This window comes from Rattus norvegicus, chromosome 3, assembly GCF_036323735.1.
Source record: "Rattus norvegicus strain BN/NHsdMcwi chromosome 3, GRCr8, whole genome shotgun sequence".
In the NCBI taxonomy this organism is placed as follows: Eukaryota; Metazoa; Chordata; class Mammalia; order Rodentia; family Muridae; genus Rattus; species Rattus norvegicus.
Window position 1 is genome coordinate 108,630,624 of NC_086021.1, and position 18,228 is coordinate 108,648,851.

Consider the following 18,228-nt stretch of genomic DNA (forward strand, 5'->3'; position numbering starts at 1 on the left):
CATTTAAATCCAGATGGTGAGTAGGCCTATCACTTCTGGGCATCTAAGTTGCCAAGGTGCCTGCCAAGCCTGCAGGTGCATTCCCTAGATCAACGAGCCCACCCAGAAGGGCAAAGGCAAAACCAGTTTCCCTGACCTAGGCAGTCCAGCAAGTTGTTCTCTGGAAATCATCCTATATCTGAGTTCTCCCGGCATCTTGGCACTCTGGTCTTTGAGTTTAGCTATGCAGGAGTGAGACTTCCTGGTTCTCTGCATACCCTAATACTCCTTCGCCATTCCCGCCAGCCACAGTGAAGAACTACAACTCCCAGAATGTCCTGCTAGGGGTCACGCGGCACGCTCCGCTTGCTCCTGCTATCACATGACTCCCGAAAGATGGCGGCCTTGACATCAGAGCATTTCGTGGCGCTCCAGAGCCTGCTGAAGGTATCTTGAAGGGGTGGGGATGCGTGCAGCGACAGCTTTAGTATCTGGGACTTGGTGCAAAACAAGAATTGGGAGCAAACAGGCCCTGGCATGGAACACTGTTCCACTCCCACCCTATTTCCCGCGCGCCAGTGCTTGTCTGTGTGACCCTGAGAAAATCGCACAGCCTTTCTGAGCTTTTAAGCTGGAGCAACAAAATTAATCACGCCCTGATATTAAGGTGGAAGTAAAAATCAGATAGTCGATGTAAATGCACCCAAGAATTAGTGACCAGGAGTGTTTTTTCGGATTGGAGCATTTGGGTGACAGCCACCAGTTCCCTATTTAATTCCAGCTTACGCACGCTTTACCAGGAAATTCTCTACCTCTTGTCACTCTAGTACTTATAGGGACGTCGTAAAGTTTGAGTTACTCCGTAGAAGGGTGGCTTTGCTTTCCCTCTTAAAACTTATTACTAGCTAACACCATGGATCTCTTTGTATTCTCTTCTGAGGAACCTGACTTCTGTTTCTTTGTGTTTTCCTTTCTTCTTTCCTCTCCAGTTGACGATCAGAAATTATCCTCGTGACACTATCATTATCAGCCACACCTATAATGCCCTCTCCAGTCTACATCTCTCTAGTATGCGTTTGCTCAGTCCACTCCTGAACGCTTTGACTTCGTTGTTCACACGAGTGTGCCAACAAGAACACCTGGCACCCAGTATGTGCTGAGGAAATAGCTATGAAGTGTCTTAGTGTAACAGAACTGTGACTAGAAACCAAGAGTTTTCATTATCAGTTTCCCCCTTCATTGTGGTTGATTTGAGTTGTTCCTTCTCCATGCCTGCTTGTCTTGGGACATTTTGTTTTCTTTGATAAGCCCTTCAAAAACATAATATATAACATAAATACTGAGAAAGCAGAAATCATGAGTGCTTCTCTGGGTGACTGCACACTCACGTAGCCAACACCAGATCACAAACTGAGACACCAGTACCCCCAGCAGCTCCATGGTTACTTCTCCACGGGCCTTTCCATCACTGTATTGCTTTGGACACGGTATAATACTCAATTCCTGACCTCCACAAAAATGGAACACTTCATATCCTTGTTCACGCCTGGCTTCCAGTCATGACTGTAGCTGTACCTCACTTTCATTGCGCTATTGTTTAAATAAGCTTTATTGAAAGCTAACTAGAATGTTTCCTGTAGTTGTGAGAAATAGCGCAGAGAGATGCCGTTTACCTTTTGCCCCATGTCGCCCAATGGTAACTTCCTGAAAGTCTACTGAACAGTATCACAGTTGGGGTATTTACATTGATCCAGTCAAGCTCCAGGACATGTCTATCAGGGTAAGACCCCCTGAGTTGACGTCTTGCAGCCGAGCTCATTTGCAGTCAGCCTCCAGACCTCCTTGACACTTCAGCATTCTTCTGTCATGAGTTTTCATTTCCAGAGCTTTGTAAATCTTGCTGTAGGTGACGTTTGTGGGTTGGTTTTCCTCACTAAACCTCATTCTCTAGAGCGGTGGTTCTCAGGCTGTGGGTCGCAACCCCTTTGTGGTTGCATGTCAGTTATCCTGCAATATCAGACATTTACATCACAATTTATAACAGTAGCAAATTTACTATGAAGTAGCAATAAAATAATGATATGGTTGGGGTCTCCACAACATGAGGAACTGTATTAAAGAGTCGCAGTATTAGGAAGGCTGAGAAACCACTTCTCTAGAGAATCATATGGATCGTGCGTATCCACAATTGCTTCCTTTTCATTGCTCTGAAGTACTCTGAAGTATGTTCTATTTGTTTGCTCATTGGTCTGTTGAAAAGTATGTAGAGTATTTCTAGTACTAGCTTTTACAGAAATAGTCGCCAGGCCGTTTGGAAGTCACATGACTTAAAGACATTTCCAAACTTTTCCGGAGTACCTGACTACTTTACATGTATGTTTGTATCAGCGTCAACATTTTGGGTTGTCAGTATATCCTACCCGAATCATTCTGATAAGTGTTACTTGGCTCTGTGTGTGTCTACATATGTGTTTGTGGGTGTATACATGTGGTCAGAGCACAACCTTGGGTGTCAGTTCTGCCTTCAGTCTTGCTGGAGATTTTCTCATCCTTCACTGCTCAGAACTCTCCTTCTGCCTGTTATTTTCAGACAGGAGCCCTAGGATTTCAGGCATGAGCCCTGCTTCCGCTTTTGTGTGTTTTCATCAGGCTTGTGCAGCAAGCGCTTTACCCCTGAGCTGTGCCCCCAGCCCCGTATCTGTCTTGTATATTTGAGCCTGTGATCCACACTGAGCCAGTTTTGTATAAAATACATGGTACGTAGGTTGAGTGTGCTTATTATAATGTCACATTGTTTCAGGACTGTTTGTGAAAAAGATTTTTCTTCCACCGAATTGCTTCTGCAATTCAAGAATCCCTTGGACACATCTGTGTTGGTTTGTTTTGGGGTCTCTGTTGCCCTGTTCTGTGTGCTTATCCCTCCGTGTGTACACAGGCTTGATTGTCCTAACTATATAATAAATAAATCTTGACATCAGATCAATTCTTCCTACTTTATTGTTTTTTTTTTTTCTCAAAATTGCTTTGGCTTGGGCTGTAGCTCAATCCGTAAATCATGTGTTATGCAAGCATGGGGATGTGGGTGTGATTCCTGGACCGCAAGTGAAAAAGCCATCATGATGGTGTGCACTTGTAATCCCAGTGCTGGGGAGGCAAAGACAGCGGGATCCCAGGGGCAGTCTAGGCAGGCTAGGCAGCCTTGGCTGTTTGGCTGGTCTAGACCAGTGATAGAACTTGTTTCAAGGAGCAAGGTGAATGGGGCCCTGAGGAACCACAGAGAGATTGTCTTCTCCTTCTATATGTGTGTACACACATGTGCACATGTATCTCCCAACACATTCACAGGCACATGCATGCATGCAAACTTTGCTAGCTGCTCTAAGTCCGTTGCCTTTCACTATACATTTTTAAATGTTGTTGGCTATATCTAAGACAAACTTGCTTAGATTTTTGATAGGAATTGCGTTGAACATATGTGCCAATTAGAGGAGAAATTGCCCTCCTTACGATATTGAATCTCCCAGAACATAAACTTGGTCAAGTATCTCCATATTTATCCCATCTTCTCTGAGATCTTTGATCTGCAATGTAGAGTCATAGCACAGAAGTACTAGGGGTCATTCTTTGACCAATTGCAGATGACATTTTTTAAATTATATGTCCATTAGTTGGACAGATAGAGCCCAAATTGAGATGGTTGAACTTTTGATGGTTTTACCTTACAACAATATCTAAATAAAAGCAGTGGATCGGAATGACGCAGTGGATCTGGGTCATCTGGCTTGCAGCACCTAGGGAAGGTGCTAGGAGTGCCATGCAGCAGTGCCTCAGTGCCCTGTGAGCCAGGCAGCAGTCAGTGTCAAAACCCAGCGCTCTCCAGGTACTGACACAAACCATGGCATTCTGTAGGTTGGCTGTATTACATGTGTTTCCTAATTAGGGTAGTTTTTAAAGTAATTATTTTTATTGTATGTCCATTGGTGTTCTGCTTGCATACATGTCTGTGTGAGGATGTTAGATCTTGGAATTACAGACAGTTGTGACCATGTGGGTGCTGGGAATTGAACCTGGGTCCTCTGGAATAGCAGTCAGTGCCACTGAAGGCCATCTTTCTAGCCCCCCTAATTAGGGTATTTAAAAAAATTTCTTGGTTTGTGTGTGTGTGTGTGTGTGTGTGCGCGCGCGCTTGCACCATGGTGCATGTGTGAAGACCAGAACGCTACTTGAGTTGGTTCTGTCCTTCCACCCTGTAAGTTCTAGGAATCAAACTTATGTCCTCAGGCTTTCCAGCACTCACCTTTCCTTGCTTGCCAAACCATCTCCCTAGTTGAGAGGGTTGTTTGTTTGTTTGTTTGTTTGTTTGTTTAGGTTTAAAAAATCCTCATGTTTAAGTTTAGCAAACATTTTTTTCTTGCTTTAAGATGTGTGCTCACTTCCCTTGATCTGTTAAAATTGTTAGTTATATAGATTTTCATATATTTAGCCAGATTTAGATTCCCAGAATAAATCCTGTTTGCTCATAGTGTATAATCCCTTTTATATATTCTTTGTATGTTGCTCATTTCTATATGCTAATATTTTGCTAAGCTCTTCTGTGTAACTTTTTATGAGAGGATGCTGATCTGTAATATCCAAACTGTCTGGTGTGAATATTAAGGTAATTTTACCCATAAAATACATCGGAAACTGTTACCCTCTCCTCTGTTCTCTAAAAGAGATTTATAGAGTTGATATTTTTAATCTTGAGATGTTTGTTAGAATTCTTCAGTGAAAAATGTCTTGGTCTAGAGATTTCTTTTTTTGAGTTAAGGTTGTGGATTCAATTTCCTGAATGTGACAGCTGTCACATATCTGTTTCATATGAGGGCACCGTGATGCTGTGTTTGAGTAATTGGTCCATTTGTGGAAGCCGTCGGGTTTGTGTGTAGGCTCCCCTTAGCCTTTCACTGTCTGGCTTGTCATTCTTGCCAGCTCTTTGTTTCACTCACTCCCCCTGTCCTCTTACCGGGGAAGTGTTGCACGCATGTCAATTAGAGTGATGGATGGTGCTGCTGAGTTCTTCCGTATCCTGTTTCATATCTGGCTGGTTCTATCAGTTGCTGAAGGAAGGGTGTTGCTGTGCCCATAGCGTTTGGGAAGTCACCTGCTTCTCCTTACATTTCTGTCGCAGTTTGCAGTTGGTTCCCTTCCTGGGTACATACTCATTCTGGCTGCCTTCTTGGGGCACAGAATCTTGAGGCATTTTATAATATACTCCGATAGTTTCCTTTTTGCAGAGCATGCTTTATCTGGGCTTCCGTGTGGCCATCCTTGCTTTCCCTTGGTTAATGTTTAGATGGTATTCTTCATCCATCCATCTACCTATAGCCTGCCCATATACTTGAAAGGAGAGCCTTGTATTTAGTATTTAATGTTTTTCATCCACTCTGCCCAGTTTTTTATTTTAATTAGAATATTGAAGTCAGTTAGACTTAATATAAATGCTACCACGTTAGGACGTAAATCTGTTCTTTTTTTCCTGCTCATTCTTTATTGTCTTTTTCTTTTTTACATTTCTCTGTTTTCCCATGGGTTATTTGAACATTTTAAAAAGAATTCTACTTTGAAGGCTAGGAAGATGGCTAAATGGGTAAGCGTGCTTGCCACACAAGCCTGAGAACCGGAGTTTGAATCTCCAGCCCTCACTTAAAAAGCTATGCATGGCCACAGAACTACTGAGACCACTATAATGAGACCACTGTAGGTCAGGGCCAGGAGGTCTCAAGGCTCCTGGCCGCCAGCCTAGCTCCAGCGTCAGTGAGAGACCTTGTCTCAAGGGAACAAGGAGGAGAGTGATGAAGCAGGACATGAACATCCTTGTGTACATATACTCACACACACTCCTGTACACACTGGCACACACATATACACATGTGCACACATACATGCGCAGACATACACACATTCACACACGCAGACACACAAACACATATACACACAAACACATTCACATGCATGCACACACATACACCACACACACACACACACACACACACACACAGAATTCTGTATTATCTGGGGGTCTGATGCACTTTTTAATCAAGCCTTTCCAGTCACACTGCGTGTTTATCGCAGTCTGTTGATGTCATCATTGTATCTGAGGATGAAGTCTTTTTATAACACATTCATATTAAATATTTTTCCCCATTATACTTAAAGCTCTACCAAACAGTATTATGATTTTTACTTAATGCTTCAAATGTAATATAGAAAATGTATTTTGTTTTACGTCTTTGCTTGTTCTTTTCTGTTTTGTGGTGTAGGAAAATCTGTAAAAGCACTGACTGCCATGGTCAGAGGTTGATGCTGATGGTTCCAGGATCAGCTTGTGAAGCTCACGTGCACTGTGACGGTTCTCTGTGCCCCTGGGATGCTGGGAAAGATGGGGGAAAGGTCAGGCTTGCTCAGGGGCAGTATGCAGTGGTGACCCAAGGTGGTTTCAGGTCACTGTGCCTCCCCACACTTCTGCCATTCCTTTCCCGTCATAGTCCTCCTTCACCGCAGATCTTCTGGCAACTGTCTTGGTTTTCTCTAATTCCTGATGGACACTTTATGAGCTGGGAGTTCTAGGTTGACAGTTGAGGCTGCATCTGAGAATTATACTTCCTTGCCTCTCAAGTTTCCACATGAAAGCCACTGTTACTCTGTTTCTTGTAATGCTTATATTTTTTTGTCTTTTTTTTTTCTTTTTTAAGTTTCTGGTGTGTCTAGGTATGAAGTTTTTAAACTATACTCTTTAGGGTTCACTTAGGTTCTTGAAATATTTACCTTTAAGTCTGTGGTTAAACTTAGAAAGTTTAATGATGTGTTCTTCTGTTTTCTTAAATATTATCTATCATGTGTCTGCCTGTCTAACTGCTACTTCCTCGTTTATCTCCCTGCATGCCTCGGTGGTACATTTGTTAGATCTTTGGTGGAGCCCTGCAGGCCCCCATGCCGTGTGGATTAGTTTTCCTCTGCTCAGACTGGGTAATTTCATACAATGGTTGTCTTCCATATCTGAGTCCTCCCTGCATTTGTCTTCTGAGAGTTTGGCTGTGTCTCTGGGGGCTTCCATTTTATTATCATTGCCTTCTATTTTTGGCAGTCTTTTTATTTGTTTCAGGCATGTTTTTTAATTACTGGAGATTGCAATCATAGCTGTATGAAGACATTGGTCAGATATTTTAGCGTTGTCGTTCGTGACGTCGCATAGCTCAAGATGACCTGCAGCTTGTGATCGTCTTTAGCCTCCTGTGGCGTCTGCCCCTCCCCCTTCACTATTCTTAAGACCTTCCTGGCTCCTGGTCACACAGTGATTTCTATTAGAACCTGGGCATGTTCTGGTTGCATTCTGAGACTATGTGTAATGCTTAAATCTTGTTTTAGCTGGCTTTTTCCAACACTGCTAAGATAGAGAGTAGGGGTGTCTTGTCACCTTGACACAAGCACAAACTAAATAGAGTCATCTCGAAAGACTGAACCCCAATTGAGAAAATGCCTCTATCCGATTGGCCTGTAGGCAAGACTGTAGGACATTCTCTTGATTGATGACTGATGTGGGAGGGCCTGCCCCCTGAGACTTGGTACCACTCCTGGGCACTTGGTTGTGAAGTTATGTAAGAAATCAGAAAGCAGGCTGAGCAAGCCAGTAAGCCTTGCTCCTCTGTGGCCTTGCTTCAGTTTCTTCTTCCAGGTTCCTGCCTTGGCTTCCCACTGACTGTGGACTATAACCTGTAAGCCAAATTAACATTTCCCTCCCCATGTTGGTTTTGGTCAGTCTTTATCACAGTAAGAGAAACCAGAATGCTACCTCATGAATTCCACTGGAAGTGGAAGTCCAGATTCCTAGAATAGTGTGACTTGTTACAGGCCGGTAGGATTGCAGATCCCAGCTCCCTGTCCATCCTTCCTGGGCACCGCCCTTGCAGAGTTGTTTGGGATGCTGTGCCATTGCATCACCGGGCTTGCTGCTCAGAGGCGCTTCCTCTCAGCCACTGCTGGTCCTCATGATGTGTGTCCATAGTTTCGTATGTGATCGTTGGTTTGGGCTGAAGTAGAGTAGTTATTGTCTAAAAGTTTTGTGTCTGAGGAGGCTGCCCCTCTAGGGCAAGGTCTGGGATCAGTGAGGCACCCAAGAACCTCAGTACCCATCTTCTTCCCTGGTCCTTATGCTAGCAAGTCAGGGTTGTCTCCCCCCATGCACAGTCAGGTTTGTTTTCCAGAAGTGCCCAGGGATATTGGCTGATGTCAACAGGAAGGATATGGAAAGGCTCATCCATCTTCCCAGAAACACAAGTGCCCTTCCTGTAGGCTGTCAGCATTAAGAAACTCTCAAAAGTGTCATAAAGTAACCAACACAAATGTTTGCAGACTATAACTGTGTGCTTACCGCCTGTAAATTAACTCCCAGGCCTCCTCAAAAGATGTCGTCAGACAGCTGTGCCAAGAAAGCTTCTCCAGTTCAGCCCTTCACTCAAAAACACTCCTGGATAACACATGTTCCAGCTTGTCTGTGACCCAGGAGGAGGCAGAGCAAGTAAGTGTGGCGAGAAGAGCCCTGAGCCGCAGCCCTGACCACTTGCTAACCCCTTTCTTCACTCCCCATCGGGCGAACGTCCAAAGACCTTTTCTCCTTACACATCTGTTGACACTGTGGCAAACTGCAGACAGATTTTTGAAAATATTAATGAACTCTGAGGCCTTTGACTTTGAGCCTTTCCTTATGACACATAAGCCTCCTTATGAGAAATATAACCAGAGTTCTAGGTGTCGTTCATTTCAGACGTATTGCCTAGGAGTGTGTAAAAAACCGGCCTTCTGTGACCTTTCTGCACAGCATGTGACGTGGGGGTACTGATGAGTGTCAGCTGGACGGCCGACGGCTGAGGCCCTGAGGCCTGAGTGGCTAGAGAGTACCCACTGCTGGGCTCAATCAGCCTCCCTCAGGGATGCTGTGTTCCCCATAATCCTCTCTTCCCTCAGCCCCTGCACATCTTCTGCTCAGCTCATATGATTTTCATCAGACAGCTAAGAGGAGGCTAGAGTGCCTCAAGCTAAGTTTTCTGGTTTGTCCATCCAGGCACATGCTTAGCTGGGTATCTTTATCCAAATGGTGCCATTACTGTCATTAGTTTTCTTTAATGTCGAGCTTTCTTCGTGGAAATCAACTATAGGAAAGTAAAAGGCAGAAGTAAGATCGTAGACATAGTTTGGATATCCTTAAAATAAAGCCAGGACTTTGGGTACAGGTGTGTGATTCTAGAAAAACAGAGGAAGGAGTGGGGAACTGTGGAGAATGGAGACAAGGCCATTACCGTGCATGCTGATGAGATGGTCACTGCTGAGCGTCAACTCCCACCCCGACCACTGCAGGCTTCACTTCTCTTTGCTTCTGGGTTGTGTCCATTCATAGTCAGACAGCCTCCGTGCTATCAGATAAAGCTGCAGAGTGGAAAAAAGTCACCTCCACAGAGCTTTTTTGGGTTCAGCTAAGCATCGTTAAGTTCGTCAGTGAACTCTAAGCTCCATTCTGCTGCAGATCTACGAGGACATGGGATGTTTGCTGGGAGTGTAGCTCACTGATAGAGTGCTGGCGGAAGCCCTGGCCTTGCTGTGCGGTGCCTACAAGGGTATAAGGTGGGAGACACATGGAGGCAGGCTCCAAGACTCGTCTTCACAGAGGGAGTCACACCACTGGGCAGGAACTTTCTCCTTGATCTTCTGGGTGACAGCTTAAGGATAAGGACGTGAGATGCCTTCCACCCTAGATGGAAGCCCACACTCCAGGGACCGGTATCTCCTCACAACCCAATCAGCACAGGTCCAAGGAGGGTGCAGCCTCACTCAGGGAAGTGCACCCCAGTGTTTACACAGTCCTCTTGGGCCAGAGGCTTTGGGCCACTGCAGGGTTGCCTAGTAACCTAGCTGGCTTTCCACTTCTCTCAGGTTACCAGGGAAACAGCATAACAGAGTTAAGTGGAGGTCAGGTTCTGCTGCAGAAGACAAAAAGATACATTATCCCTTTGCCCACAACTAACAAGTTTCTGACGAGCTGATGGCTTCCTATGTCAGGGAGCTATCTCTGTCTTCTAAAAGGACCAGTGAACTAGCAGAGTCAAATTGGGTGTCAGTATGTGCTACAGCGGCCCCCACACTGCAGTGAACCCATTCACGTGACTGTGGTCATGTCCCGGCCCCCCCCCCCCGGGATGAGTGTGCAGAGCTCCACCCTACCCCCCTGCTCCTGCCCTTCAGCTGCGGGGCTGCCCCTTCTGTCCCACAGCTGCTCCAGGCTCTGCACCACTTCACTAGGCTGGTGGCCTTCCGTGACCTGTCCTCTGCTGAGGCGATTCTGGCTCTCTTTCCGGAAAATTTCCACCAGAACCTCAAAAACCTGCTGACAAAAATCATCCTGGAGCACATGTAAGTGGGTGTTTTTGAGAGTCCCTTCAAACTTTCACAATTCTCGTTATTACTGTTGTAGAAATAATGTGAGTTTGTGGTTGAGAGTGCACACTGTGTATGATGAATGCTGAGAGCACATACGTATGGCCCTGGAACCCCACACCCAGAGGTTAGTGGCATCCACTCTTTAATGGAAGGCTCTTCATCTCTTTACTTAGTTCTGTTATTTGAGGAAGGGTCTCATGTAGCTGAGGCTGGCCTTGAACTCCCTTTCTGGCCAAGGATAACACTGAACTCAGGCTTCTTCTACCTCCACTTCCCAAGTGCTGGGCTTACAGGCATGAGCTCCCACTCCTGGCTGTTTCTCCTGCGTATATGTGGAGAAGCTGATCCTTAGGTTTTGTTTTTAACACACAGACAGAACCTTGCCATTTTAGAACTTACTTATTTTCAGCAAACAGTATTAAAATTTAATAGTTAAATGTAAAGTATATTCTAGTCCATGGAGGAATTCTGTGTCATTTTTAAATTCCTTAAGGTGAGCCATTTAAGATATTGGCAGTTTCTCCCAAAAATAATTTGTGGTAGGTAAAACCTTTTTTTTTTGTTGTTGTTGTTACATATTCAGTTATTCACTTACTGGCTTAAAGGTCATGTACATACTGGTTCCTAGTTTTGCCTTACATTGTCCAGTTGCCTCCAAAAATGTTGTTCCAACATGGTCTGTTGTTGTTGTTGTTGTTGTTGTTTATTTTTTGGTTTTGTTTGTGTGAGACTAGGTCTCCCAGTGTAGCCCAGGCTAGCCTGGCATGTGGAGCCCTTGTGGCTGCTGCTGTGATTATAGGCATGCACCACCAAACCTGGCCTCGAAGCACTGAGGTTTCTTTCCTTTTCCCAGTTCTGTGAATGGAGACGGTTTCTCATTTTAGCTTTTAAGTTTTAAAAATGGTATTAGAAATGTTGAATGTCTTTTTCCTGTGCTTACTGGTCATTTTTTGTTTCTCTTGTGAATTGTCTATATCTTCTGAGCTGGGAAAATGCTTTTCAACATGAATCTTAAGTAGAAGTGATTGTTGTCTAGGGGTCCAGCTTGAAGGGGTCCAGCAGCAGAAACTGGTAATAGTTCTTGACCAAGGACTTTGTTGTTTATTTAGGAACTCTCACACATGACCACATTTTACTCTGACTCCATGGCACCTCACTCCGACACTACTTGTGGGTGTGTTTACATAAGATGCAGTCCTCACAGTAGGTGCTCAGGGAAGGGAGAGTGAAGTGACTTTTTTGTTTTGTCTTTGAGACTAATAGCACAAGAAGCTTGCAACACATTAAGCGTTCTATTTTTCTCTAGCATTGTTTTATTACATTTCTTTATTTGGAGGGCTGCAGGGCATGCTGTAGTGGCATGGAGGTCAGAGAGCAGCTTGCAGCTCTTAGCTCTGTTTGTTGACCAGCTGGGTCCCACAGACTGAGCTGGGTCCTGTCTTAGGGCCTCTGCTGTTTTATGCCTTTATGTTTGTGGGTTTTCTTTCCCTAAGCTATCCATCACCTAACTTTTCAAAACAATGAAAAACTGCCTCTGAAGGGAGAGTTTTCTGGTAAGAGGCCACAAGCTGGGGACCCTCATTGCTCCCCCATTGTTTCTTCCCCATCTTTTCCTTTTTAAACAGATCGACTTGGAGAACTGAAGCCCAAGCAAACCAGAGTGAGTACTGCCTCTCCCTACCCTGCTCCCCAGGGCCAGCTGAGTCCTCCAGCCAAGAACTTAACTGCAGATCAAAGAGAATTATCCTAGTTCCGTGCTGTACCTTTTAAATTTCACATTATTTCACCACTATTACTACTACTACTACTACTACTACTACTACTACTACTACTACTAATGTTATGATAGGAGCAGGTTGCTAAAGAATACAGAAACACCCAAGTAGAAAGTGAAGTACTTAATGTAAATGTTGGTTAAGAGGGAGCAGAGCAGGCCAATGGGAAGGGGAGGAGGAGAAAGAAAGAAGTGGGTATCAGGTGGTGTGTGCTCAGTAGACATGTTTACAACAGTTACATTAGTAACACACTACCATGTACAATGAATAGTAATGAGAACTACATGTATGAGTTGGACTTGCAGAGAGGAAAGATGGTCGCTGAAGGTCCTCCAGAAGGTTGTGTAGAGCAGGCCGAGTGACTGCCCTTGCACTCACTTTGAGCCAGCGCAGACTCACCCAGCCTTTCCACCAACCCTGCAGTCCAGGCTTCCAGATGAGGAAGCAGGCTCTGGGTTAGACAAGTGCGGGGCTTGCTTCTAGAAAACAAAGTCTCTGGCACCATTGCTGAAGTTGCCCTTCCTCTACGACCTTGTGGTCACTTGTCATTCTGTCCCAACTCCTGGAGTGGGAGTGCCTGAAGATGTGCCCACTGGGAATCCGTGCTAAGGACAGGTGGCACCAAGCCGTGTGTAAGGCACACAACTTGTAGGTCTTAGGTCCTCCCTGTCTCTTCCTGAGACTTGCTTGTCATGGAGCATGTTGTGTGTATACATTCCTTCCAGCCGCCTGTCATTGGATGAAAGCTTGGAAGAGACAGGTAGTATATAAGCTCTGACCACAGCTGTCCCCTCCACAGTCTCTCTGCCACGCCTAGTGGACCTGGACTGGAGAGTGGATATCAAAACCTCGTCTGACAGCATCAGCCGCATGGCCGTCCCCACCTGCCTGCTCCAGATGAAGGTATACACACCCCGTGTCAACTCCTCAGGAGACAAGGGGGAGTGACAGTGAGTTGGCCTTCTCCCACCCCAGTCATCTAAAACACCAGCAGAGTAAATAACAGTAACAATAATAATGTCCCCTCCCAAATGTGGTGCTCATTCACATGTCACATCCGTAGGACCGTCTTGACTTAGCATGGTCATAATAAAGTAGTTCCTAAAAGCAGAAGTTTCGTGAGAATGGGCGCAGATACGTTTTTCAGATGACGTGCCGCTGTCTGCGGTGTCCTTCTTTAAGCAGGGTTACACACGCAGATGTCACATAGCCCCCGACTCCTCAGGTACACAGACTCTCACTAGTTCCTGTCCAGTCGACTTGGGCCATCCCTGCTGCAGCACAGCCCAAGCCGCAGATGGCAGCTGAGTGGCCAGCACCTCCTCCGTAGTCACATGCCCTGCCCCCCTCTCTTCACCTTATCGTTCTTTTCCGAACTTCATAAGGGCCTAGGCCCATTTTGTAGGATTTCGGTAGCTAAAATTAGAAGGGTGCGATGCTGTAGCCACTTTCCCAGGCACCCAGTAACTCAACATCTGTCGAAGACGAAGACCTTTCAAAATATAGTAACATTTCATTTCCTCTTTAAGACCACATAGGTATATGTGGAAATTTTCTTTCCTGTGTCCAATTGCTTTATGCATGCCATGGAGCCCTCTTGTCAAAGTGTGGTATGTACAGGTAGTGTTTTCTCACTTGAGCACTGAGACCCTGTGTCGGAGAGGTCAGTGAGCCTCCGCTCACCCAGAGCATGTAAAGGGGAAGTGACCATGCCGTTGGAGTATCTCCTTCACTACCTGCTGCTAAAGAAGGAAAGGCCAGGATTCTCTGCTGCACTCAGTAGCAGCCTCTTAAGAGCCCATAGAACGGGGTAGGGTTCACTTCCAGGGAGAAACAGACAGGCAGCTTTGACTTTCTGGGCCGTGTTCTTCTTGCAGATCCAGGAGGACCCTAGTCTGTGTGGAGAGAAACCCTCTATCTCGGCTGTGACCGTGGAGCTGAGCAAAGAAACGCTGGACACCATGTTAGATGGGCTGGGTCGCATTCGGGACCAGCTCTCTGCTGTAGCTAATAAGTAAGGCCAGCAGCTATTGGCCTGGGAGGGTGTGGCTGCCGGCACAGAGGCTGACAGTGGCAGACAGTGGGGTGGAAGGGCTGCTGCTACACAGAAGGCACAGTGGAGGAAAGGAAGCGGCCATACCCATGCCCATGCCCACGGCTCCTCTCTTCTCTTCCTCCTTTTGTTTTTCCTGAAGATGAGCAAAGCCTCCATCTCTGAGAAGGCCCTGTGTGGAGGTAAACCGCCTTCGGCCATGCAAAGGAGCAGGTTCTTCATCAGCCGCCTGTGCACTGCTATAGAGAACTCAGGCCGGTGCTGGGCACTCACCTAATGATTTACCTCCAGCTCACATGAGCTCGTTTCCAGCCCAGAATACATGAGGGAATTGGGGATGATGCCAGCAGTGCCTGCTTCCCCATCACAGACGTCAGCAGACACATAACGATCCCCTAAGACCCCTCTCTGAGCTTGCAGCCCTGCTGGGCCACAGCTCCAATGCAGAAAGCTGGAACACACCACTGGCCACTATTCCTGCGCTAGGAAGTAAGAAGAGTTGGAAATAAATAACAGTGATGATTCTGGTTGTGGTTCTTTACTTGAGTTTCTGTCTTCAGCCCTCTCTACTTCTCACTTGGGTAAATGATCTTAACATCTTAATTGCAAGTGAAGCTCACGGCTGTATGGTGTGAGGTGATACAAGGAATGTGGACCTCAACTCTCTGCTGTTGTCTATAGTGTGAAACAGAAAAACAGCTAACAGTCAGTGGAAGCACTCCTCAGAGATTAGCCACACAAGATCATTTCTCTTATGTGCCTCTCATATCATAGGACCCCATGTCTGGAAACTTTTCCTCCTTCAGTATCTCCACAGTAGCACAGTGCAGCCTGAGAGAGAGGTGTGTGTGTGTGTGTGTGTGTGTGTGTGTGTGTGTGTGTGTGTGTGTGTGTGTGTGTGTGTGTGTGTGTGCGCGCGCGCGCGCGCGCGCGCGCGCACGCGCTCTCGTGTGTGTGTAGAGGCGAAGAATAGAGGTTTGGCAGCCAGGCAGCCAGGCTGGGAAGATAGCCCTGCTTCTTGACAGGGATGTGCTTGACCTCTAAGGATCAATTTCTGCCCAACCCTCCTTCCCTTCCTTTTTTAATTAAGTAGACACATAATTGGATCTTCCTCATAAGACTGTGAAGATTAAATAGTATAACACACCTGAAAGCACTTAGCACTGGGACAGCTAATAGGCTCAATAACATTAGCTTTGACTATTAATAGGAACAGCAGTAGGACGATCTGGGCACCCGTTGCACTGTCTACCCAATGGGCTTGGTATGAGGACGGATGCTGTGTCCCTCCTGTTATGGATGAGACAGCTAGCTCACAGAGGTTCAGTCACCTGCTGGTATATGGCCTCATTAGGATGTGGGGCCAGGTTTCTTCAGCTCGCTCTCTGAGATACAGGACTGCAAGAGATGAAAACCTTTTAACTGGCTTGGTTTGGAAAATCTGAATCTGCAGGAAAGATAGGAAATCTAACCTCTGGCTACCCAGTGAGATACTGGGAAGTCAGGACAAAACCTCTGAGCTTTTCATGGTGAGCAACCCGATCTAAAAAAGTCTTTTTATTAATTCTTTGAGAATTTCATACAATGCATCTTGATCATATTTATACCCCTTTCCCACCCCCCACCTCACCATCCTCTCCCAACTTTGTGCCCTCCTCTTTTGATTTTTGTTTTAAACGATAACCCATTAAGTCAAATGTGTGCTGTCTGTACACTTAGGGATGTAGGGCCATTTCTTGGTAAATGGTTGACTTAATGGGGCCACGCCCCTAACATGGACTCGTCCTTTCCCAGAAGCTGTTAATTGTCAAAATCTCTAGGAGTGGGAGATTATGACCCCCAAACCCCTCTAGTCTGGATTGGTGACTGGGCTGATCTTGTCCAGGCAACCATAGCTGTTATGAGTTCATCGATTACAGAGTCCTGTCATGTCCAGAAGAGACTTTGAGTCTGGTCCCCTCTGACCTTTGGCTCTTAAAGTCTTCTGTCTACTCTGCAGTGGTCTCTGAGCCTTGACAGTGGGGATGTAATACAGATGTCCTACTTAAGCTGAGAATGCCACAAGCACTGCACTTTGGCCACTTGTGAATTCTGCACTAACCACTGTCTACTGCACAGAGGAACTTCTCTAACAAGGCGGAAGAGCTGCGCTAAGCTGTGAGTATAGGGGTACAAAATAAGGAGCAGTAGGGCTGTTCTTAAAATTGTAGACATGGACTCTTTGGGGTCACACTTGAAGAGAGACTATTGATCCTGTCTGTAGGAACAGACTATTTCATGGTTTTCATCCCACAGCAGGTCATGGACCGCTGTCCCCAGCCCACTACTTCATGTTGACAGTCCCTTGCTGTTCTCAAGTAGGATTCAGCCTTGACAGGAATTCATTCCTCTTTTCCTTCCTGCTCCCTTAACCTGCAGAGACCTCACATTCCTGTTTCTCAGGTTCCAATCTCCCCCAACCCCCGTTTTCAGTCTTAACTTAATACAAGGAGCCCTGTATGGGCGTCTGGGAGACAGGCGATTCTGTTTGAATGCAATGACACTGCCGTGAGGTCACACTGAGCTTACCTGGAAAAGTCGGCAAATGTTGGTGCCCTTGCATAACCTGCTTGTGTAAGGGACCTGATTGTGTTGCTGTTGCTTTGTTTGCAGGGGTAGACTGTTTTCTTGTACTATATTTATGGCTGGGTCAACACAATCTCTTCGTTTAGAAGAACCTCTCGCTTCCCCATTGATCTCTAAGGAGGCTCTTGACTTGATGACTGTATGGTTTCCTGGTACCACTCTGAATGATGAGCAGCTCTGTGTAAGCCCCTTCCCCTGGGTGCAGGAAGGTCTGGGATGTAGACTCTGTCCATCAAAGGGTACCAATCAATCTCTGGGGTGACAGTGCTCCTGGCTGGTCACCACATTTCACTTGCACAGCACAGAGGCGAGCAGCTTAGTCCTCCTGATCAATGTATCTGGCATTGAGACTTTACTGTAGATGTGCCTCGCTCCAGAAGGCCACCTGCCTTTCCCTGCCAGGATCAACAGAGCCCCTGGGCTCTGACAGTGAGTCAGCAGAGATGAGACCTGCTTGCCTGGCACTCAGAGCTCGCCGCTTCAGACCACCCAGACCCCAGAGGTTGAGCCCCATTCCTCTTACTGTGTCTATCCATGCCGCTGGATGAGGGTGTGGTGTGGTGTGGTGTGGTGTGGTGTGGTGTGGTGTGTGTGTGTGTGTGTGTGTGTGTGTGTGTGTGTGTGTTTTAAAATGATCTACTTAGTTTTATTTTATTTACATTGGTGCTTTGTCTTCATGTGTGAGGGTGTCAGATTCTGGTATTACAGACAGTTGTGAGCTGCCATGTGGGTGCTGGGAATTGGACACATGTCCTCTGGAAGAGCAGCCTGTGCTCTTAACCACTGAGCAACCTCTCCAATTCCTTATGTTCTAATCTAGAAGCTGTTGGCCATCTAGCACTTTGAAGATTTTCAAGCCATTAAACTGTTCTGAGCCTGTATCCACTGACTTTGAAATCCTGACAGTCCCTGAACATTCTTAACTGCATACTATAGACCTTTATACAACTTCCTATCTTGTTTGGTGCTCACATTTCTATGGTTTAATTGCCATCCCCCCCCCCAACAGTGTTGAGGAAGAAAAAAAATTGCTAACAGTAGTAAAAGGAAGGGCCAGAGGACCCTAATCTCCAAGGAGACAGTTTGCTGGCCCTGAATGCCTGGGAAAGGCCCCAGTGGGCTTTCTCCTAGGCCTGATCTTCTACATTGTTTCTGAGTCATGCCAGACATGAATGGTCTGTGTGCTTTCCTCCCTCCCCAGACCCCTCATCCTACAACCTGAGTACTCAGATAATTGGCAGCTCCTGTCGGTACTGAGGTGCAAGCTAAAGTGATAGCCTGTCTCTGGGATTAATTTCAGGAAAGATGTCACTGGTCAAGAGGTGT

General features: G+C 46.1%; 1 protein-coding gene across 5 annotated transcripts; it reads left to right on the forward strand.

Moving 5' to 3' along the window:
* Positions 1-279: 279 nt before the first annotated feature.
* On the forward strand, positions 280-14,804 carry Commd9 (COMM domain containing 9). 5 transcript variants are annotated; one of them, XM_006234637.5, is made up of 7 exons: positions 280-426; positions 8,411-8,536; positions 10,283-10,422; positions 12,075-12,109; positions 13,024-13,127; positions 14,102-14,238; positions 14,420-14,804. In XM_006234637.5, exons 1-7 carry the CDS (start codon positions 376-378, stop codon positions 14,421-14,423), a joined length of 597 nt encoding a protein of 198 aa, XP_006234699.1. In that variant the 5' UTR covers positions 280-375; the 3' UTR covers positions 14,424-14,804.
* The last annotated feature ends 3,424 nt before the right edge of the window (positions 14,805-18,228 follow it).